General features: G+C 38.6%; 2 protein-coding genes across 11 annotated transcripts in view; one reads left to right on the top strand and one right to left on the bottom strand.

Moving 5' to 3' along the window:
• Window positions 1-13,130, top strand: part of WDR17 (WD repeat domain 17) — a 61,406-nt gene extending 48,276 nt beyond the window's left edge. For 5 of the 10 annotated variants that reach the window (XM_089525444.1, XM_089525445.1, XM_089525442.1 and 2 more), the window contains 9 exons: window positions 129-268; window positions 2,248-2,268; window positions 3,321-3,432; window positions 5,419-5,560; window positions 5,669-5,771; window positions 6,379-6,480; window positions 9,664-9,762; window positions 9,919-10,102; window positions 12,375-13,130. In XM_089525444.1, the coding sequence (XP_089381570.1) occupies window positions 129-268; window positions 2,248-2,268; window positions 3,321-3,432; window positions 5,419-5,560; window positions 5,669-5,771; window positions 6,379-6,480; window positions 9,664-9,762; window positions 9,919-10,102; window positions 12,375-12,494 (1,023 nt within the window). In that variant the 3' untranslated portion in view covers window positions 12,495-13,130. Of the gene's footprint in view, window positions 1-128; window positions 269-2,247; window positions 2,269-3,284; window positions 3,470-5,418; window positions 5,561-5,668; window positions 5,772-6,378; window positions 6,481-9,663; window positions 9,763-9,918; window positions 10,103-12,374 lie in introns of those variants that run through there. The other 5 variants (XM_089525449.1, XM_089525443.1, XR_016281310.1 and 2 more) reach the window with 5 other exon arrangements.
• Window positions 13,131-16,452: 3,322 nt separating this feature from the next.
• Window positions 16,453-23,538, bottom strand: SPATA4 (spermatogenesis associated 4). Its single transcript, XM_089527003.1, has 6 exons — window positions 23,281-23,538; window positions 22,011-22,140; window positions 21,172-21,290; window positions 19,321-19,541; window positions 18,486-18,602; window positions 16,453-16,827 (listed from the first exon to the last, which is right to left on the bottom strand). Exons 1-6 carry the CDS (start codon window positions 23,379-23,381, stop codon window positions 16,700-16,702), a joined length of 816 nt encoding a protein of 271 aa, XP_089383129.1. The 5' UTR covers window positions 23,382-23,538; the 3' UTR covers window positions 16,453-16,699.
• Between the last annotated feature and the right edge of the window lie 323 nt (window positions 23,539-23,861).

Raw genomic sequence — 23,861 nt, 5'->3', positions numbered from 1 at the left:
TCTCTTTCAGCAATGCATATTTCTGTTGCCTAATAGAGTAGTCTTGAAAATAAATGTTAACATGATGGCATCATTGAATCTCTGAAGTGCTTGTGATGCTTAACGATATGATTTTCTTATTGAGCAAGCTTGCCATGGCATACCTGATTCGTGGAAATGAACTGGAGTTGGCAGTCAGTGTGGGTACTGTCTTAGGAGAATGTGCAGCCCAAGCAACACATTATGCACTAGAGTTACTAGCAAGAAAATGTATGACTGTAACAACATGGTAAGAATGCTTACTCCAAAGAATTTTCTCTTTGACAAACCATACACATTATTATAGACAAGAATTCTTGTATACCAAAAAATCATCATTTGTTGGGGGAAGAAATCCTTTTTTTATTCAGAAAAAAAATCAAAAATTGAACCTCATCTACAGCAACAAGTTAAGCATATTATAAATTAGTGCCATTGCCCTTATTGGAGAGAGATAATGTATAAAATTAGCAGGAGGATAGTCAAAACCTGTTCATTCAACTACTATCAAGCACTTTTATATAATTAAAGCAATAACTACAGTAAGATTATTCAAGGTTAGTTGTGTTAAGGTGATTCCTAGGGCTAGTAGCTTGCTTTAGTAACTGAAGTGACATCTGTGTGAGTGCTGTTGCCCTTATCATTCACCATTAAGTCTATATAAACTTAAGAACTCAGTGGGCAACATTTCACCAACTGTGCATAAAACTGATTGTACAGATCAGCTGCAGTAAGCACATAGCTCTGTACATATGAATCTCTGTCAATTTTTTTCATGCTGCTCATTAAGGATCCCTGCCATTTATGGATCTGAATTGGCATAGGTCAATGAGTGCAATAAAGTGTGCAAAAATAAAAATAAACTAAAAAGTAATAAATTATTCTCATATTGCTTAAAAGAGAGTCAGATGATATAATGTCCATCTTCTGTTTCTAATGTAGTTATAGTTCATTCCAAATATTAAGATGCTTTGGTTAAGATGTCTTTTTGTTTTTCTTCATTCATCCAAATAAAACGTTGTAGGGTTTATGGAGGACAGTGCTACTAGTTCAGGAATGATGGCACCATCAATGTCTTCCAGTCAGGATGCCCATATATCATCTCTAGTATCAAAAATAGTATATTAGCCATATATCGGTTGCTGGATGGAGGGTGCAGGTGCATTCATGTATTGCTAGCAGGATACCATGTTGAGCAACTAGTTGGGTGTTATACGAACTGAATTTTGGACTAACTAGGTTCCTCTTATGTTCTTAGTTATATTACCTCCAGGATCCTGTTTACCAATTACAGGAAAATACGTTTGCATATATAATGGTTGTGTGCCAAATCTGAATGCTATTGATTATCTCTTCTGCCTGTAGATTTCTCATAAGCATGTGGGAACAGAATATTGAACTAAATGGGCCTCTGTTTTACCTTGCTGCTCCTTACTTTCTTACCTAAGTCATGTCCCTATGCTAACTAAATATTTTTTGATCCAGGTTAGCATCTCTCAGAGGAAGCAAGTTTCAATATTTTTCCTGCCCTTATTAACTCCCATATTCTAATAAAGGATTCCCCAACCCATGGGAACAGATTTGGGGCAGAGAAGAGGCCAGATTCCTAAAGATCACTTCCCTGACTGTTTTGTTAGTCCAAAAGGGGACATCAATTTAATACAAGAATTAAAAGCCTATGAAATATTATTTTATAATCTCAGACTATTGTGGAGAGGGGGCAACAAAATTTGTCAACAGTCAGAACATTTCACTTTTTCCTTCTGTGAAAACATAATAGTTTCATTATGTTGGTTTCTGAATTAGGTATCTTTTTATTTATTTTTAACTTGAACCATGATGATTAAGAACAGATATATGGCCTTAGGTATACTGTATATGACTTACAGTCACTTCTAATAAGAGGAAATAATGTGAAAAGTGACAGAACTGCTTAATTGCCAAAACAACATGATTTGACCCAGCTTCATATTTAGTTTTATTAAATTTGAGAGGTACTTGGGCATAGGAAATACTAATCACAATTTGCATGTTTGATAATAAGATCAAGTTGTAATTGTTGTGTGTCAAAACTGAATTTATTACAATGGGAGTTTTGTTAATTTGTATTTCTTGTCCTACATATTTTAATCACAACTGTTTCCACCATCTCTTGTCATTTCCACTGTATGTACTGTATGTTACTATCTGAATGGTACTTTTGTTACAATTTAAATATCTTTGTTTTAGCTTTCCATCACTTGGATACAGGTATTTGCTTGTTTATAGACAGATTCTAATCAGTCCTCTGGGACATGTTCCTTGTGGTTAGATTAAAAAGATTCAAGAGTCTATTTTGGCTTTTTTCATAGAGGAAAATATTTTTTCACTATAAGCTTGTTGAATGGGTTTTCAAAGAATAGTGTTTTAGAAGAATACTGGTGATAACTCAAGATATGATAAAAATGTTAACCATATACTTGAGCATGAAAAATGCAGCAGGTAAATGGCCGTGGCTTACAAAAACCATTCTGCTGAACTTGTAGCAGGGTGAACATTAGCATTGGGGATTGGGGCATATTCATTACACTAGGAGGGAAAATTAGCTTTTTGATGCCCAGTTCTTCCAAGTGTATGGCCCTTTTATCAGGCAAATTAATTAAAGACTCCAGTCTTTTAATAAATATTTATTTGTAACCAGAAATGTACATGTACTGTATATCAGTGGTTCCTGTCAACACATGCATGCACCACCATTGGGGACAATGCAGACTTGAGCATCTGTGGATTTTGGTATCCATGGGGGAGATATGGAACAGATCCCCCGAGGATACCGATACCAAAGCAGGATTAAACCATAATTTCATTTTTTAAAATTAGGTAACTAACTGTGGTTGTAACAAAATCATATTAGCCCTAGTTTAGGGTTATCCTGGAACAATGGATTTCATTTTCTTATTTGGTGAGATCATGGGGAAATAGCCTAAAGCTCATTACAGCTCATTCCTGATCGCACAAGGCTAGCAACATGTGGAGGACTTGTGAAGATTCATCATGCCTAGGTTAGGTGATCATCTGAATTGGATGTGTATGTCTGCATGGAGCAATTACATTAACTGCTCTCTTCTCTCACCCTCAGTATTTCATTGTGTTTTCTATTACCTTTTCTCACAAAACTGTCCTCTGTGTAAAAGCTGCTTCTTGTCACCTGTAGTTGTCATTGGTCAAAAAGGAAAAGAAGCAAAACAAGCCTTCTATCTCTGTCATTACTTCTTCCCTTGTATAAGTTGGGTGAAATGTGAATTGCCTCTGTTGTTTCACAGGGACTTAGCAGCAGATCTGCTCATGATGATTCCCAATAATGAACTACAGTTAGTAAAACTTTGTGCTTTCTATCCTGGATGCACAGCAGAGATAAATGATCTACATGAAAAGGTACACTTGCAAGGCCAACTATCTCTTAACCATTTATGTGAGTAGCAGAAGAGATTTCCTGTTAATTTGCTAATATCTGGGGTTGAACTAGGCAACACATTAAATAAAATGTGCAGGGAAACACTACTTCAAAGCAACAAAGCACACAGGGGTGAGACCGAGTGTATTGGGTCCCCTACACATGGGTAGGGGAGATTTAACCACTATCACCCAGCTGTCCTGTCCTCCCAGTTTGTCCACACCTCAGCTGATGAAGGAAAATGTATATTAACATGTCTAGGAGGAAAGGGAAACCTGGCTGTGTGCATGTATTTATATGTGTACATGTGTTACCTTTCCCACTTATTTGCACAGCTGATCTGATACAAAGGGAGAGCCTGCATGCTTAGTTGCAGACAAGGCTTCCCTCCACATTACTTTACTTTACATTACTTTACACATTGTGTGCCACCTCTGAACAAATCGTGCCAGGAAGAACCTGTGATAGGGTCACTATACATCTGAAATGACTTGAAGGCACACAAAACACAACATTTACAGAGACTTGTCATCTGTTTTCTAGTTCATTTAATTCTTATTTCTTTCAATTTTATATTTTCAATTGGAGCTAGAATAGAATCAAAGTCTGAGATAATATCTTATTAAAATTTATTGATAATACAAAATTAGGAATGCATTGTTTTTAACTGTTAACATTTACAAATGGACATTATAAATTCCGTTTTGAAAAAATGACAACATATTTTAACTATTTTGCCACAGAATCTGATTCTGCACAGATCAGTATTTGTGCAGAAAGAAACAGATTTTTTTTTTTTGGAGGGATTGCCAGTAATTTTTCCTGCAAAAGCAAATAGGAAACCTCTATACGGATGAAGCTTATTAGACCTGTGAAATTATAACCTTACAGTAATTGCATCATCATGAAAAGTAGATTTACACTCTTAAAGTAAGGAAATTATCCTTCTCCAATTTGAGGGTAATACATACTTAGTTGTGCATATGATGGACTTAATCTGGTTAAACCTGGCACAATGCATGTATGCCAAGCATGGCTGCAGGATACAATAAACTCTGTTTTTGCAATCTTCAACACAGGTACAGGCGATGTAGCCAGTACTGCAGCCAAAAGGTTGTGAGTTTGATCCTAGAATCATAGATTTGGAAGAGACTGCACGGGCCATCCAGTCCAACCCCTTGCCATGCAGGAAATCTCAATCAAAGCATCCCCAACAGATGGCCATCCAGCCTCTGTTTAAAGACTTCCAGGGAAAGAGACACCACTACACTCTGAGGGAGTTTGTTCCACTGTCAAACAGCTCTTATGGTCAGGATGTTCCTCCTAATGTTGAGGTGGAATCTCTTTTCCTGTAGCTTGCATCTATTGTTCCGGGTCCCAGTCTCTGGAGCAGCAGAAAACGAGCTGGCTTCCTCCTCAGTGTGACATCCCTTCAAGTATTTAAACAGGGCTATCCTGCAGAGCTCCAGGTTGACTCAGCCTTCCATCCTTTTGTAGGTTGGTAAAATGAGTACCAAGCTTGTTGGGGGCAATTGGCTAACATGTTGTAAATTGCTTAGAGAGTGCCTAGCATCATAAAGTGATATAGAAATATAAGTGCTATTGCTAGTAGCATTACAGAGAATGACAAATCTGTGTGTCTGTGGTATATTACTATTGAGATCTTTCTACACATGCCATACAAGTTATGTAGCTAACATAGATAGTACAGAGATGAAATGCTGATGATATGAGAAGAATGTATGTAGATACTTTCCATTCTCTATGATATTACTTTGTATTGTCTGCGTGCATGTATCTGTGTCCTCATGTTGCTGGGCAGCAAAGAGGACTTCTTCATATTTGGGCATTCTGTCTATTCTCAAGCAGATCAAGCTCACTGTGTTCAAGATAACATTTTTTTGCACTTTTCTGTACAAATAATTTCATCAATGCTGTTGCTTCTTTGTATGTGTTCTGTCTTCCAGTGCAGCTTACCAGATGTCGAAAAATGTATGCAATTAGCAGAGACAGCTCAAATGGAAGGAAATACGTTTGAGTCAATAAAATATTTCTTGTTAACTACAGAGCCAGAAAAAGCACTTCCTATAGGCATTCAGCATGTAAAAGGTAGACTTCTAAATAAATTCAAAGAACCTGAACAAAAATACTCAGTGTGCTTGACTCCTTTGTCCTTTATTATGTTTAGGGTTTTTTTCTCCCATTTGTATTCTCTAGAGCACATCGTCAGCTCAGTCTGGACCCTGGACTCAGTCTGGCCATTTCTTGATCTTTTAAGCTATATACGCACAGAAAAGTTACTGCTTCATAAATGTAGTGAGTAAGTATGTTTCATCTTAAGGTTGTGAAAGTTGATTCTTAGCTGATTGCTTCATATGCCTTATATAGCTGCATTTGCATGCCTTGTACAACTAGTAAATCTTACTACATTGCTTCAGCATAACCAATCTGAATAAAATGAAATAAAGCTACAGTTGACAACAGAGTTGATAAATTTAAGACTTTAGATAAGCATGCTTTAAATACATATCTCTTCTTTCTAGAAGTGGCTGTTGATTTGTGCAGTCACAGCCTCCCATAACATTTGTCTATGTGATTTTAAAGCTATTGCACAACGAGATATTCAGCATCTCCTTGTGGAACAACCCTTCTCTCCAGTAACATCCCTTTCCATGTCCCCACAATCAGGTGATAGCTTGTCTTTTTTTCACCCCGGCTAAGTCTATTTATATATGTATATTTTATTGCATCTTACTGCTTTTAAATTTTTAATTCTTGTTTTTTACTTGCTCTGTAAACCATTTTTGGGGGGCAAATTAGCTGGAAAACAGTACAGAAATATGGTAAATAGTATGCAAGTGATATTCATACATAATGACTGGGCAAAATAATAGACCCTTCATCTATGAATACTTTTCTATTTTCAGGTTTCGCAATGAATTGTTAATATTATGTGGTTACGTTGGTGCTTTACTGGCTATTAGAAGACAATACATTAGTGTCGTGCCAGCACTTTATGAATATACAAGGTAATATTCATTATTGCTACAGCAGCTGTTTTATTTGGGATTAGGATAGATTTTATGTATACTTTCCTCTTCCTGGAGCTGGGAAGTAATTAGTTGCAAATAACTGGTTATTTGTAATTGATTTCTTTCAAAAAATGAAGTTAAAATGCTTTCTGTAAAAAAAATTAAAGTGCTTAAGACTTTTATTTATTTTTTGAGAAATGTGAAAATCGGATTTTACTGTAAAACAAGCTACATCTCTAGTCCTTAGAACTATAATAGTAGCAAATTACTTTTTTTAAAATCAAACTCTCTCAATCTTTCCCAAGTAACTTTTCCCCAAGTCTGATCTTAAAGAGTCCTTATTTATCAGGTTTCTGCTAAAATGATTTCCACAAACAACTGACAAAATTCATTGGTACTTGAAGAATGAGTAAATCTCTCTGAAACAGAACTAGTCTTGTTTCAGACCAACATGTCTTATTTACCGGTTGCAGCAGGGCTCATACATTAGTTGTTTCCAGCTACCTTGACTTAACTATTTATTTATTGCTAGATTGCTGGATTTGTATGCCACCCCCATACTAGAACATTTTCTGGAAAATTTCTAATAAAGAGACATAAAAAAATTCAAATTCAAAATAAGACATAAAATTGAAAACAGTGTACCATAACTAGCAGAAAACAAATGTTAAGAAGTTGGTTTGGGTTTGGTTTGACTTAAGGATGGCATCTCTCCTCTGGATGCCTGCCTTAGGTTGGTAATGGGCTTGATATGGGAAAACAAACTCAAGCTGAATCGAGAGAAAACGGAGGTCCTTGCGATAGGTACCCCAAGTCCAGGGATGGAGATTTGTTAACCAGTCCTGGACGGGGTCGCACTTCCCCTAAAGGATGAAGTTCGCAGTTTGGGTTTACTCCTGGATTCATAACTACAGTTGTCATCTCAAGTAGATCCGATGGCCAGGAGTGCTTGTTACCAACTTCGGTTGATGCGCCAATTGCATCCCTACCTAGACCAAAAGGACCTTGAAGCAGTGGTACATGTACTGGTAACCTCTTGTTTAGATTTCTCTATTGCACTGTACATGGGGCTACCTCTGTACCAAGTTCAGAAGCTTCAATTGGTTCAAAATGCGGCAGCCAGATTGGTCACCGGAACACATAGGACGGCCCATATAACCAGTTTTAAAATCTCTTCACTGGCTGCCAGTTAGCTTCCAGGCGCAGTACAAAGCGTTGGTAATTACCTTTAAAGCCCTACATGACTTGGGCCTGAGTTACTTGAAGGAAGCCGTCCTGCACTCTCAGAACATCAGGAAGAATTTATTGGAACATCACAAAACCAAGTTAACAACAACTTCCCATAGATCGTTTACCGCCACAGCCCCCAAATTGTGGAACAGCTTACCGGAGGAGATCTGTCTTATTACCATCTTAGATGCCTTTAAGAAGGCACTTAAGACAGATCTCTTCTGGTGAACCTACCTACCCGACCTTTTATAGGATTTTTGAGATAAAAGACTCCACTTCCAAGTATGACTGTGTGTTTTTAGACATCCAGGCACCGACCTAGCTATTTTATGGAATTAATAGTAATATTAATATTTTATTGTTTATATTTCTTTTTATTACTTTTACAGATGTATCATATCATTTTTATTGATGTAATCCCACCTCGATCCATAGGGATATTATTATTATTATTATTATTATTATTATTATTATTATTATTACCCAAAATGGAAATATGAGGCTACAAAAATTTCTAACAAAGGCTTGATACAGACAGGCCAAAATAAAGCTGCTTTGAGTCACTTTGGAGGTATGCTGTTTCAATGATACATGCATCCTAAGAGTCCAGAAGCCACACCAAAGCCACGCTTCAGTCCTAAGGACTGGGGTGCAGCTTTGGTGCAGCTTCCAGACTCTTAGGACTCATGCATCATTGAAACATCATACCTCCAAAGTGACTCAAAGCAGCTTTATTTTGTCCTGTCTGTATAGGGCCAAAGATTATAAATGAGTATTGTTTCTGTATTTAATATTAATTATTACAGTTTCTCATACAGTTTATATGTAATACTTTACAGTAGAATATAACATTTTATGAACTGAAGTTTCCACTCCTTGAAAACTTGTACAATAATAATTGTTAATCTTTAAAGTATTCCAAACTTACTTTACGATAGAGTTACACTTTATGCAGATGGGCTTAAAAGGTGGGTGCCAAGATAGTTTTCTCAAAATGGGATGGGGGGATCTCAGCATACATGCAAATCCTTGTTAGGATTCTCCTAGGGTCAAGCAGCACGTTAAAGATGTAGGCAGTACTTCTCCTTTTAAAACAAAAACTGGAGTAGTCCAAATTGTATTATGAACAGCTATGCAGAGAGGGGAGGCTTAGTTCTTCATTTGCAAAATACAATTTTAATTCTCCAGTAACCACCCATTCTGTAGTTATTGCCTCCATTGATTCACATTTGAACTTTTTTTTCTGAACACCATATCCACAGTTGGACAGTCAAGGACTGAACCTAGAATCACAGAGTTGGAAGAGACCTCCCTAATTTTGTACGTGTGTGAAGAGAGCGCCAATAAAAATCAGATACCCTTCCCAACAATTATTTTTTTTAAAAAAAGAAATAACAATATGTTATATGTCTTTCAGTTGTATAATTTGACACTTGAATTCTTGTGAGCCACTCTGGAACCTTTCATTCAAAATGTTTTATCACTGAATGCATGGGAGGTTGTTTGATACCACAGTGTTTACCAATGAGCCAGGCTATTAACAATAGATATTTCTCCTTCATGTTTCATGTGGAAACAAGAGCACAGACTACTGTGAAACAGTGTAATCCACAGTACTGAAGGCGTATTAATTGTCACAGTTGAATATAGGTTCGTCTATGCTGTTAATACTTTTGAAGAATGCTGCAGTGTGGAAATGGGAGGGAGCAAATGATGCTGCATGGTTTTTCATTAATCTCTTTGGGCATGTATTTGTATGTATATACATAATAGTTGCCTGGCAGAGCCTTCGGGATGAGATGAGAAAAGCAGTCTGTAATATTTGTGCTCAGTTTAAAGAAAAAATCAAGGGAATGGTTATTGAATCATTCATCAGAACAAACAGTCATATAGAACTATAATGTGTGTCATATGCCTTCAACCTTTCTGTTATGTTGCATTTTTTTCCAGCCAGCTTTTAAAAAGACGGGAGGTGTGTGTGCCCTTGAAAATTGAACAACTCTCTGAGGAGCTAGATGCTTGGAGAGCTTGTACTCAACCACTAAACAAGTAGGTTTTCAGTGATCCTAACAGAGTTTAAGTAGTTTTGAATGTGTGATCTTTTGTCTTTAGTTGAAGATAAGTGTATCAGGAATTCTGAGAATTTATAGATGCTATCCTTTAGTTTTCATTCAGCATAACAAATAACATGTATTTCTCTCATAGATCGTCTGATGAATGTCCACATACACCTCCATCTGAATCACAACTAGAGATTTATGAAACACTACTGTCACGAATAAAAGAAGAACCTCTGATAGTAAAGACAGGGCCAGATTATGTTACTGGCTCTAACCTTCCTAGTCATTCAGATGTTCATGTCTCTTGCCTTACAGGCTTGAGGATACAGGTATTTGTTATAGAACTGGATGAGTGGCACTTACTGACATCTTTGCAAATAAGACACACTTTGGTTATATCCAGGAGTTAAAAAGTGGAAAGCTGCTCAACAGTGGGGTTTTCCACTCTGTTCTTGCTGCTGCAGGCACCGGCATCTCCTTAAAAAAACAAAACTCCTAAGTATCCAAGACCCTTAGGCAAGGCATTACACAAGGTTGATTTTCTCGCATTTTCCTTGCCCCCTCGGATTTTGGCCCTTGCCAAAAAAATACCTATCCCAATCTTTCCTAAGAATATCTGGCGCTGAAGTAAGTGTTCTAGGAAAGAGGATGAGAGAAACCTATTGCACAAGCAGCTTTGCATTCACATAATCTTTTTGTACAATGCAATGTAGTATGTTATAGTTGTACTTATAATGTTTTGGCTTGTGGATGTCCTAGTTATACTTTACTTTGGAGTAGGTCTCACTGAACTCAGTGGGTTTTACTTTTAAGTAACCATGCTCAGAATAATACTGCACTTTTCCCTATTCTTCATCCTTGTTTCCTTTTTGACTTATTGCAGAATTCTTCTCTGCTTAAGCAGTTAGGTCTTGAAAGTTCCTTTCCTTTCTTGATGAAACAAAGTGCTGGTGACCATTGTGAAAATAGAAAGCAATATTAGCTGTCATCAGTTATGACCAGAAATTAATGGTGCAGATTATTTTAAAATAATTATTCTGTAATATATTTAGCTTTATGAGAGCCAGCATGGTGTAGTAGATTGAGTGTTGCACTATGACTCTGGAGAACCGGGTTTGAATCCTGGCTCGATCATGGAAATCCACTGGGTGACCTTGGGAAAATCACACTCTCTCAGCTTCAGGGGATGGCAATGGCAACCCCCTTTGAAGAAACTTGCCAAGACAACCCCATGATCAAACCAATCATGGTCTTAAGATCGCCATGAGTTAGAAATGACTTGAAGGCACACAATAACAACAATATTTGGCTTAATAATTAATTTATAAATTTTATATCCCAAAATCAAAATGTATAAAAGCAATCCACATAGCCTGAAAAACCCACAAAAAACTAAGCAATCAAAATAATCTTCAAGCCAGTAATAACTGCCCTCTCCCAAAATCTGGATAACTAGCAGATCTCATGTATTTTTACAATTAATACTTTAATGAAAAATCTTCCATTGAGTTTTTTTCCTACTTAATATAGTAAGACAGCCTTTCCTGTTATATATTTATAAAATAGTAAGAAAGGGCCACTACCATAGATTTTTATTTAGTCTTAGATCCCAATTTTAATCCTGCAGTTGTTTGGAGAAAGACATTGAGCAAGTTTTCATCCTATGTGTGAAGTGTCCTTCTCCGGATACTTTACATGTCCCAGCAATTGCACCACCCACTACTATTGGACACGACATGACAATCTCATCAAAGGAAAAACCTTTACCTGTGCTCAGGAGATGTGGCTGGCATCTATGTGGCTGTCTGCTTCAGCCCTTTGTTTCAAAAGCCTCTGAGTAAAAAGGTTTTAGCCTGCCAACAGAAGGGCAACAAGGAGGAGGTCAATCTGGCCTCCTTGGGAAGGGAAGTGCAGAGTCTACAGGCAGCCATTCAGAAAGCCCTCTCTTGCATCCTCACCAACTTTGATTGCATCAGTAGTGGAACTGAGAGAACATTTCTCATGATTTCAGGACCCAGGCAGGCTTATATAGGGGAGATATACTCTGCCAGATAGCCTGGACCTGAGCCTTATAGAGCTTTATAGTTCACCACCAGCACTCTGAATATTCTTATAGATAATATATATATATATATATATATATATATATATATATATATATATATATATATATATATATTGCATATTTGTTTCACATATAGCAAAACAAATGCAAGGTGTGCTTTATTATTGTAGTCTGTTGTACTGAAAACTTAAGATGCAAGTGCTCTATAATTATTTGTAAATAAAAAAAATCTTTGACTTTCAAAGACTGCATGTGATCACAAAAGCCTGATTCTTGTTTCCCCCCTTCCTCTGCAGACCCCTCTGCCCCCCTGAAAATCTGTTTTTAGAGGTTGGAGAACTTTTGGGAATGGCATGGGGATATGGTGCTGATGGAGAAAAGGAGGGAGCTGGCAGAAATTGATCTTTCCTTTGGGGGAACTGAAGAGTAATTTAGGATTCAAGCCATTGGTTTTTGCTGTGGTAATTTTTTTTAAAGAATTATGCATCAGATTCATAATATTTGTTTCCTTTGTTCATACTTCTTACATTATACAGGGTCCAGTGTTCTTTCTTGAAGATGGAAAGTCAGCAATTTCGCTTAATGATGCATTGATGTGGGCAAAAGTGAACCCCTTTTCTCCACTGGGAACAGGAATACGGCTCAACCCATTCTAATGCAAGAAAACACTACTCCACTTTACTAAAAATGTACAACAATATGGTCATTATTTGTCGAAGGTTATTAGACTGAAATATTCCTTGAAGAATATTTTCATGAACTCTGCAAATTGTTCGTTTAATTTATATTATAGTTAATAATCTAAAGAAAGTCACACATCATTGGCAACCATGGGCTATTTAAAAAGGATTGAATATGCTGTTTCCGTGAACAAATGTGTGAAAGGCAAAACAGCAAGGGTAGCACAATTTGAAGCACATTCATGCATAAGTAACTTATGCCTCTTTGAAAAGTCTCTTATAAGCTGCTTTTAGAATTATGAGCCTATCATGAGCAGTACCTGATCCATGTTTTAGATTAAATTGTGTATTTGTCTCCTCTTGTTGGAAATTAAGAGCACAGTACAAGAAGTGCAAAACCCTTGAAACAAATCAAGTTTATGCAGCTGTTGTTCATGATAGATTGTGTTCTAATAAATCCAATAAATGGTTTAATGCTTAATGAGTCTAAATCAAATGGTTGTATAATACAGATTTCTGTTTAGCGGGTATTTTGAAATATTTAGTTTTACACTTCAACTAACATGAGAATTTTTCTTATATTTTGAATATCTAGATTTACACTTGACATTTGTCTTTATTTTAAATGAATAAGCTTATTTCTAAAAGTTATTTTCTGACAAATACCATGTAAGTAAATTACTTATTGGAATGTATCAAAATACATGATGTAAATGTAGAGAATTTAATTCCTTTAATTTTAGTGATTGTAAATGGATGGTATTCAAAGTTCTGATATGTTAATAAATTACTCATGTTTTATATAAAGGATTTATAGCTATGATTATGCTCCAGTAAAAGAACGTATTAGTCAAATGAAGTGTAAGGTAAAATTTTTGTATCATACTGCATGTAAGTATTAACGTTGACCATGAGCATCATCATTTGAAGATATTTGATAGAAAATAGACCCGGGGCTGAAACAGACCGACAGAAGAGGCAGCTTGAAGCTACCCCTTCTGAAGCCGGATTGGGGCCACAGAAACCACACACCATGGCCCCAATCCAGCCTTGACGCTGCCCAAAAAAGGAGCAGCAAAAGCCAGCTTTTCTGCCCATACTGCAGCCGGAATCCGGCTTCATGACGCTTGTTTTCTGCTGCTCCAGAGACTAGGACCCAGAGCAATAGATGGAAGCTACAGGAAAAGAGATTCCACCTCAACATGAGGATGAACTTCTGACAGTAAGGGCTGTTCAACAGTAGAACAAACTCCCTTGGAGTGTAGTGGAATCTCCTTCCTGGTTTTTAAACAGAGGCTGGATGGCCATCTGTCAGGGATGCTTTGAGATTTCCTGCATGGCAGGGGGTTGAACTGGATGGCCCTTACGGTCTCTTCCAACTTTGTGATTCTATGATTCTATGGTGGCATGCAGCATGTAAACTCCATGCTGCTGGAGCATCATGAAGCTGCCCCCATGTAAATGGCTGGACAGCTTTCTGCCAGCTTGGGGGTGTGTGGCATATAAACACCATGCCCCCAAGCCACCGGGAAGACAGCACAAAGGAGCGGTCTGTTCTGCTCCTCAGTTAAGGTAGAGATTCTCTGAGTGTTACACTACTGATTTTTTTTTAAATCGTTCTTCTCATTTCAGGATGTGAACTTTGGAGGCTACAGTTAGTCTTTTTATTCTTATTTAGATAGCTAAATTCATGATATCCATACTCAAATGGTAGACCACTTCTTCAGACCACATTGCATTTTGCCTATGATGAAACTGTTAATATTTCCCTCAGATTGTTATTCAGTGTGCCATGACTCAACCCATCTTATCAAAGTTCCAATACTTGGCCCACATTGCCTTCCACTTGAGGACACTCAAGTAACTGTAATAACCTCAACAGAGAAAGTAATCTAGACCAGAGGCACAGTGTATACAGTGGACCCTTGGTAGCGGCTGGTGTTGAGTCCAAGACCGCCCGCCTGCTCCCCTCCCCCACCATGGATACCAAAATCCCTGGATACTCAATGGTGTAGTAAAATGGTGCCCCTTATATAAAATAGCAAAATCAAGGTTTGCTTTTTGTAATATATATATATATATATATATATATATATATATATATATATATATAGTATTTCTAAGCTGTGGATGGTGGAATCCATAGATGAGGAATCTGTGGGTACAGAGGGCCAACTGTATACTTCAAATGTACTTGAAAGCTGATTCAGCTGTTGTGTTCTCAGTATAGAAAACAAAGGCTTGTTGGAACTGTAACATGCTTCATTCATAGAACACCCTTACTGGACATTTTCCAGATAAGACTTAATTTGTAGTTTCATAGGAAATCTGTAGTTTGATTCCTGGATCCCAGGCATATACGCCCCAATTTTAGCCCTATTTGCAGTTCTACTATGTAGAGTGTATTCAAAACAGAGATTCTTAATTCAAATATTATGGCAACTATGGTTTAACAAACAAGAGGTTGGAGTTCAAAGGAAGCACATACTTGATGTTATAAAGCCAGCTTTGGCGCCAGAACATGCCTGAACTGGACAAGATATAGTATTTGATCATAGAAGACTTCCATATACCCTGTGTCTTCCTGGAGCATTTTAGCAGGAACTCCACATTTCACAAATACTTTATTTATTTATAATTTTTATTTATTTTATTTCTATGCCATCTTCCAAAAGGAACCCAGAAGCATCCTGTCATAAAAGAACCAATGTGATGTAGTGATCTGCGTGACTCAGACACTGGGTGACCAGGGTTCAAGTCCCCATTTGGAGATGGAAATCTATTGAGTGACCTTTAGCAAATCACACTTTCTCAGCCTTCAGAGGAAAGCAAAGGCAAGCCCCCTCTGAACAAATTCTGCCAGGAAAGCCCCTTAGAATTGCCCTAAATCAGAAATGACTTGAAGACATATAATGACAACAATCCTGTCAATACTCTAGTAATTCCTATGAACTACTAGAGTTCCAGCATGCATTATTATAAAAAGTAGAATGGCATTGTTCCAATATTTTGTTATTGTGCTGTTAAGTCATTTCGAACTTATGGTGACCCTAAGGCGAACCTTTCTTGGCAAGGATTCTTCAGAGGGAGTTTGTCATGGCTATCCTCTGAGGGTGAGATAGCGTGACTTGCCCAAAGTCACTCACTGTGTTTATGTGGCTGAACTGGATTCGAACCCTGGTCTCCAGAGTCATAGTCCAACACTCAAACCACTACGCCATGCTGTCAAATCCACATCCTCAAAAACCTCTATTTCTATCCTTACACTTCAGCATTCGTTCCTCAATAAATAATTTTGGCCACAATATTCCATATATTATCATTCCAAAATGGAACACCTCACACTCTCTCTCTCTCTCTCACATACACACACACAAGTTGCTGGCCATAAGTACCTAAGCTGCTGTTCATAAATTAACAATAAATTCTCATATTGAAATGTTTTCTACATCCACACTTATTCATTCTTTGGAGGCATTTCTCATTTTTTCCTCAGAGTGGTAATTTTTATCCAAGGTCAAAAATACTCCATTATTAAACTGAAGTCAAATGCAACGACCCAAGACTCACAGATTAAGTATGTACACTGACCACACATGGGATTCAGTTAAGACCCCTTCAGAAAACAGCCCACTTTGGTTTCGACTAATCTGAAGCTCATCAACTTTGTCTCTGTTCAAGTGTTTGTGTCTTACACTGACTATTATTGGGGGGAGGGATTCTCCTTTGTGAGAGTGAATGGAATCCACAGACAGCTGGATGGGTTATTATGCCAGCCAAACTGGTAACAAATAAGTGCAACAGTTTTTCTACAACACACTTTTACAGTTGGCTCAGGACTGTAAATTTAGTCAGAACATTTTAGAGTGCACTATTCTAAATTTGACAACAAGACCTGAGTTATCCCAATAATCAGTTTTATTAGAACATCAACCAAAAGTACAAGGCTAGACACATGCTGAAGTTTAGATATTTCCTTCTTTCTATATTAGAAGATGTAGAATGAATAAGATTCTTGTAAGAAAGGGAAGTAAGAAAAGCACAGATTACCTAAATTCTTATTCTGTATTCTATTTCACTGTTAATGCTTTCTTCATAAATCCCATGTTTCTGATATAATAAAGAAACATGTTCATGAGTTTTCTGTTGAGTTAAAAATAAGCAAAGATCCCCTTTTCTAGTCACAGTCCTTTAAAATGTGCGCTTGTAGAATCAGCATTTGTATGTGAATCAAAAGGGTGTCTTTCCGCTTGCTTCACTTGGATGGCTTTAAAGTGAACACCCATTTTGCCTCTGATTTCTGTGGAAGCTACACAAAAATAGGAAAGAGGGGTTAGTATTCTTCAAACGAACAATTGCACTATAAAATACATACAGTACACACTTTTAGCAACATCTTAAGAAATGGTGTACAAATCAGCCTTTATGAAACTGGGCCACTGCTGGAATTGTGTCAAGGAATATTTGAGAAAGCTGAATGCTCAGCACCAAAGTGTCAGCAGTACAATGTTGTCAGCATCTGCTCAACTTAACTGGCCCCACTACCTTTAGTTATTTATTCTAGAGACACTGACAGTATTCAACATACAATAAAAAATCTTCATGTGTTGTAAATTGAGCTTCCGTCGCAAACAGAGTGGGTAGAGCTTTTGCTGGTTGTTTGTCAATCCTAATAATGTGTAGATGTAATGAGACTAGGGGCCAAAGCAGATGGCCCAGAAGGAGCAGCCTCTAGCCGCTCCTACCGATTGACACAGGTCTGTGACGACTATATGGTCTGCTCCTGAAGCGGGCCGCCACTGTGGTCCTAAACGGGCCACCGGCAGGAGAGGATTAAATCCATTCCTTTTGCCAGTGGCCTCACAGTGGCTTTTGGCTGCTTCAGGGGAATGTGTCATCTAAATGTTGCGCCCCTGAAGTGGCCAGAAACCATTCTATTTGGCCTGTCTGTTTCGGGCCTAAACAAATGTGCTTCAAATAGAGCCAGATAGCTTTTTATTGCAAGGGGGAGTAAAAAAAGTATATAAATTCTTAGGACCAAATGTTAACAACATCTATTTGAGAGAAAGGATGCTCATTCTGCAGACATTAATCCTCTTGCATTAGCCTCCCAGCTTGAGGCCGGCCATCAGCACAGAACAATACACATGCAAATCACTCCTGCATTCCCAGGCTCACACAGTATATATACATCCAACTTTTTCCAGGCAAAGCATTCTCTGAAGATGCCAGCCACAGATGCTGGCGAAACATCAGGAAGAAACTTCTGGAACATGGCCACATGGAAAAATGCCGGCCATGAAAGCCTTCGACTTTACATTGCTTTTTTTCCTTTGAAAGAATGTGAACTGGTTGATAAGGATCAAACAATAAGTAATAACTGGCCATCTCTCCTCCTTTTCCCTGCCCTGCATTAGATGGTAGAGTAGAATGGGAAAGGGGCTCCCCTTATCAGGGAACTCCCAAGATTTCTCTCACCATGGCACATCCTCTTAATAATATCAAAGGGCCAGTGGGAGAATATGCAACCAAAAGAAATTGGGCTGCTTCTGTTTCCAGTCTCTTGCACATGCATACACAATGTTCACTGTGGACTCGGCTTGCAATACTCTATAGAAAGAGACCGGAAGCAGCGCTTCAATTTAGCTTTGATCTGTAGTGTGTGCTGCACAGTGTCAAGAAGCCCCCACTTCACTCGGTCCACTGAATTTTCCTTCTGGCAGTAAATGGATTCTGCTCAATACACCAACCTCTCTGCTGTTGTGAGTAAGGCTGAGTAAGAAGAAGCTGCAATTGCTCCTACGGGTGCTGATGGGAATTAATCAATCAGCATCTGGTGAGACAGAAGTTGTCTAGTTCTGGTTTAGAATAAATGAATTAAGTGTCACTTGGTGTAGTAGAAATATTGTCACAATATTCTGATTAAGAGTGTAGATTTAGACTTTAGAATACAAAAACAAAGCTTACCACTTGGTGCAAGAACAGGTTTCTCCTTTGGAAGGTTAGTCATACTCAAGGAAGGTGCCACAACAGAAGGACGACGAACGGCACGTTGCCCCAGTGTTGGTTTAATACCAAAACGTGCTTAAAAACAGAATTTACCATGAGCAACATGCATGCAGATAACCATGTCAATATTTCAAATCTACATTGTCCTTCCCCAAAACTGATTAATACCTGTGGAAGTTAAAGAAATGGAATAGAATCCTGTTGAGAACTTGTGTCTTCGTAAGTGGACTTGCGTATGCGGGAATTAGAACTGCACAGTTGGGTGAAGTCCATATCCATTACAGGGATGATATTACATTACTGTGTAGGAAAGCCAGCAAAGATCCTGGTGCACAATGTTCCCGATGCACATTGAGCACTCTTACTGGTGACCCTTTAGGTGTCTTTGCAATTCAGTAAAATGGTATCTTAGCACCTCTGCTACTTTGCTAAGTGTATGTAAAGTTATGTAACATAACTGGTCATATAAGATTCCATAAATATCAGAACTAGAAGCTGATGTTGATGAATAAAAAAAATTCTATTTGTCAAGATGAGGCATATGGGAGACTTGTTCCAGATGATGTCTGATATCAGACAGGCTCATGTCTGAACGGACTAAATAAAAGGAATTTTTGATAAAAGCTTTAACTAGAGGAATGGCTGGTACTGACAGGGAGAAAGAGCAAAATTTATGTGTACCACATGGCTTTATCTTTCCATGTTTTGACCAGGTCGTTATTCAAACAAATAATATAGCAACAAATAAAGAATGCTCTTGTGCTCCAAAGCATATTTTGAAAGAACCACTCACCTGGATATTGTTCCCTTTCTTGCTGCCTTCGCTGCATATGCATATTGATGATGGCATTGATTTTCTGTATGTTTTTGTTTTCATTGGGTTCCACCATTATTTCTGTTAGCTTAATGTTGGATTTAATAGCCCTTGAAGCAGTTGATCTAGCAACCATTGGTAACTTATCCTGATAAAGTCTGTCTGTAAAGTCAACCTCTTCATCCTGGATATGTTTGATCCTTGAAGGGGAAGGAGTTGTAAATTAAGCACATATTTTGACTGATCTTTAAATTAAACATCTTAAAACATAAATTACTAAACTAATCCCAACTGTTATCAACTTGGTTCAGCAGGTGGGTCTTGTTTGTAGTGCCAAAGCATTTGTACCAGAAGTCTATAAGCGACTGTACTTGCTCACCAAATTATGACTATAACTTAGGTATATAAGGTAACTTGAGATGCAAGGATCAAAGAATCCAACAGACAGCACTATATACCAAATAGTAAAAGCATATATAGTGGGCCCTTCATATCAGCAGGATGATGCTCCACGGACTTGACCACCCGCAGATTGTCACGCCCCATAATATTCAATGGTGGCATGTGTCCACAGGCCCTCCAATGCATCTGCATGCACATCACCACCACTGAATAATATGGCGTGTGACCGTCCATGGAAAGGGTCCACTATAACTTGCTAACTACTTTTTATTACAATTTCATACAGAATGAGATATTTCACAGGGGACTAAACCCAATTTTAATCACAACTAAAGCTGATCCACTGAAATGAATGCAACTTGTTCATCAATACTCATGCATATTCCCACTGATTTCAGTTGGTCTGCTCTAATTAAGACTAAAATTGGAAGGAAGAACTTCTAAGATGGCAACTCAACTATTTGTTTTCTCTTTAAAGCTGCCCATGTGAAAATATTGCTCCAATTGCCATCTAACCTTGGACTGTAGCTGTGCGGAAAGGACATCCTGGTTTATACCACGCAAAAGAGACAGGGTGTGGGTGGATGGGAATATTATACATGTGCTTGTATATGTGTGTATGTACTTAAAGACAAAATGGAAGGGTTTCAAAGACAAAAATCTTAACTAATGGAAATACCTAGAACAAATAATTGAAACAGTATACAGTATGTTATATTATGCACATACTTAGAGATAAGGGATCCAATTTTCCACATTACATTTGCTAAAATTATTTAATTTGAAGGACTTGTTCTGAAATGTGCTTACTTTCCTTTTCTCCTATTTGTTTTTTCTAACATGACTTTGAATCTACAGGCAAGGCTTCCATTTCCTTTAATCTTACAGCACTTAGAATGGGACTCCACCATCACCAATGATAAGAGATTTTTTTAGGATGGAAGGAAATCCTTGCCAAAGGCATTTAGGTTAGTCCCCTCCCTGTTGTCCTCCTTTAGCAGGCAAAGACTCTTCCAGTCAGGTAAGTCTTCAAAACTGACTACCTGTCAGATGCTTTTAAATAAATATTTTGGGCTCTTAATATTTTACTGCGTATTTTATTATTAGCATGCAAAGACATAGCTATGTTAGTCTGGAAAATCCTTTCTCTTGCCATCTCAGAGGTCTGCCAGCTGGACAGAGTAATGGGCTCTCTGATCAACACTAAGTTAGTCAATGCAGGAATCTGGACCCTTGATGCCAACCCTATTTGCCAACCCTATTTGCAGCTCTAATAATTAAAAGTTATGGCCATCTTTTCTCCACTTGAACTAGTGTATCATCGTTCTTTCTGGCAGAGAAGCTCACCCTTGGACTTGGAATAAAATACCACCAAAATGTAGGTACTGGTATGTAACCTGGTGTAATGTTGTGCATAACAAAACTTACCGCCTGTTTGTCAGCATTGTATAAATGTCCTGTACAAATATTTCTGCAGCTCCTGGTTTACAATGAATTGTTCCGTCAATTAGCTCTCGGATGGGCTTCAGGTTTCTTTTTGCAAAGAACTTTAAGAAAGAAAGGAAATTCATTTCAAATATATTAATTCTCTTTTGTTCAGTATCAGTTCTTTACTACATAAAAAGGTGTGTGTGTGTTAAACAACAGACAAAACCTTAGCACACAAAATCTGAGCACCCAGGTAATAGGATATATCCATGACAGGTATTTATTTTTAAAACAAAAATGCCGGCAACCAAATGTGGTCTAGTGGTCTGAATATTCAACTGGGATTCTGGGAGACCAGAGTTCTGATCCCCGCTCAACCATGGAAACATACTGGCTGACCTTTGGCAAGCTGTACTCTCTCAGCCTTAGAGGAAGGCAATGGCAAACCCTCCTTTGAACAAAACTTGACAAGAAAACCTTGTGATAGATTCACCTTATAGTTGCCCAAAGTCAGAAATGACTTGAAGGTACACAACAGCAACACCTTTCAGTATTTTTAACATAAAAACAGCAGTACTGGTTAAACAGTACAAGTATTCCTAGCACACTTATACATAAACGATATGCACAACCTATCACTCTTATGAATGTCATGACTATTCCCTGGAAATAAGCATCACTGAACTAGATGCGATTTACTCTTGAGTAGTCATGTATACAGTTACATGTGAGATATTTGCCAGCTATTTACAAAGGCAGTAAAGAATATTCCATCTCACTGACTTCCTTGGAAGAGATAAATAATTATCTGAAATTCGCAGAACACTGCAATTGCTTACCATCCCAAGTTGTGCCCAGTTGCGGAGTTTGGAAGGTAAGGAGGTCCCGTTTTCAAAGCAATTCATATTAATGTCTTCAGGATAATACCAAGAGAATATTTCAGCAATGAGGTAGCCATTTGAAAAATCCCTATGCCGAAAGAGGAAACAAAAAGAGAAAGAGATTAGTTAACTGACAGCTTACTTTCAGCCAGACTGGTGTAGTGGACTCAGTATTGGACTACAACTCTGGAGACCAGGATTCAAATCTCTGCCCAGCCATGAGCAAGTCACACTCTCTCAGCCTCAGAGGAAGGCAAAGGCAAATCCTCTCTGAACAAACCTTGCCAAGAAAACCTGTGACATGCTTGCCTAAGGATACCATAAATTGGAAACAACTTGAAGGCACACAAGAATAAAGTTTAACTTCATTCTGGTGGTGATGGGGGCGCGACACCGTCTTGTGGCTCCAAAGCAGCTGCCACACTGCAGGTTTAATGCAGTTTGATAGTGCTTTAACTATCATGGCACCATCCTATGGAACCCTGGGATTTGTATGGTGAGATTCCAGAGTTCTCCAACAGGGGCGGCTAAAACATCTCACAAAACTACAAATCCCCAAATTCCTTTGCATGGAGCCGTGGCTGTTAAAGCAGTGTCAAAGTGTGTTAATGTAGCAGCCTAAGGAGGATGACCAGATGTCCTCCTTTTTCCAGGACATGTCCTACATTTCCACCTTCTGTCCAGGTGGGATTCCCAAATGTCCTCCTTTCTGAGCATGAGTAAGAAGCATGAAGAGGAGATCTCTTCTCCTTTCTCAGGACATGCCCTCCATTTCCACCTTCTGTCCTCCATTCTGAGCACGACTAAGAAGCATGCACTTATACAGTAGTTTTTAGCTTTTTTCAGGGGGGGGAGATGTCCTCCATTTTGAATGCCCTCATTTGGCAGTGCCTCATCCTCCTTTGAGTTTAGGAGGACCTCTGATCACCCTGAGATCCTAAGACAGTGTTCGCCTTTGAATCTCCCAGCAGCCCCAGCTAAGGCAAGAAGACCAAGGATGATGGGACCTGCAGTCCAAAGGATAATAATAATAATAATAATAATATAATGCTTGAGGGCCAGGAGTTGCCCTGCCATGACTGGAGAAGATGGGGAACTCTGAAAAGATCCAGCCAGAAAAGCAGAGCACTTCGATAAGGCTCTCCTTCTCCTTCTCCTTCTCCTCTGAATGGCGTTGGGAAGAGCCAGGGAAGCCAAGGAAGGAGGAGAGGCGGCTTCCCCTCTTCACCTGCGGAAATGTCGAGGCGAGAAGGTCAGGTCGAGGCTCTGGAGCCACCGCAAGACCGTCCGGGGAAGCCCCGTCCTCCTCGGGCAGGTGGAGTACGACATGACGGGGATGCGCAGAGGCCTAGCGCTTCCTTGGTGGTGACTAGTCCTCAGGCCTGGGCTGCGGTGGCCATGGCGACGGTTACTACGGCAACAAAAACACAGGCAGGCCCAACAGAGAGGCCACCACCAGACTGCGCATGCTCAGTCCTGTGGAAATCATCATGGAACCCTTTTGTCTTGGTTCATAATCATCATAGGTTCAAAACACACTGCAGGAATAACCCAGTTCGAGTCCTCTTTGAGTGGATAGGGAATCCTGGGAAAATTGTAATTTATTGTGGCAACAGAGCTCTCTGACAGAGAAGGCTCAATGCCTCACAAAACTACAGTTCCCAGGATTCCCTGGCACTGAACCAGGGCAGTTAAAGCAGTCTCAAACTGGGGCTGCACCCACTTTAACTCTATCTGGCTCAAGGCTATGGAATTCTGGGAGTTGGAGTTTGTTGTGGGCCCAGAGCGGAGCAGAGCCCCACAACAAAC

This window comes from Sceloporus occidentalis, unplaced genomic scaffold, assembly GCF_023333645.1.
Source record: "Sceloporus occidentalis isolate IW3139 unplaced genomic scaffold, rSceOcc1.0.p SCAF_5, whole genome shotgun sequence".
Taxonomy (NCBI): domain Eukaryota; kingdom Metazoa; phylum Chordata; class Lepidosauria; order Squamata; family Phrynosomatidae; genus Sceloporus; species Sceloporus occidentalis.
The sequence above is the reverse complement of the archived record's forward strand: the minus strand, read 5'-3'. Positions and strand labels throughout refer to the sequence as shown.

What these genes read in the sequence shown, in the direction of transcription:
- SPATA4 (XM_089527003.1), bottom strand. Translation starts at nt 23,381, where the DNA reads ATGTCGTACTCCACCTGCCCGAGGAGGACGGGGCTTCCCCGGACGGTC. An exon ending in TCGCCTCGACATTTCCGCAG is followed by an intron (nt 22,141 to 23,280) that starts GTGAAGAGGGGA and finishes CTTTCGGCATAG; the next exon opens with GGATTTTTCAAATGGCTACC. An exon ending in ACCTGTTCTTGCACCAAGTG is followed by an intron (nt 16,828 to 18,485) that starts GTAAGCTTTGTT and finishes ATTTTTGTGTAG; the next exon opens with CTTCCACAGAAATCAGAGGC.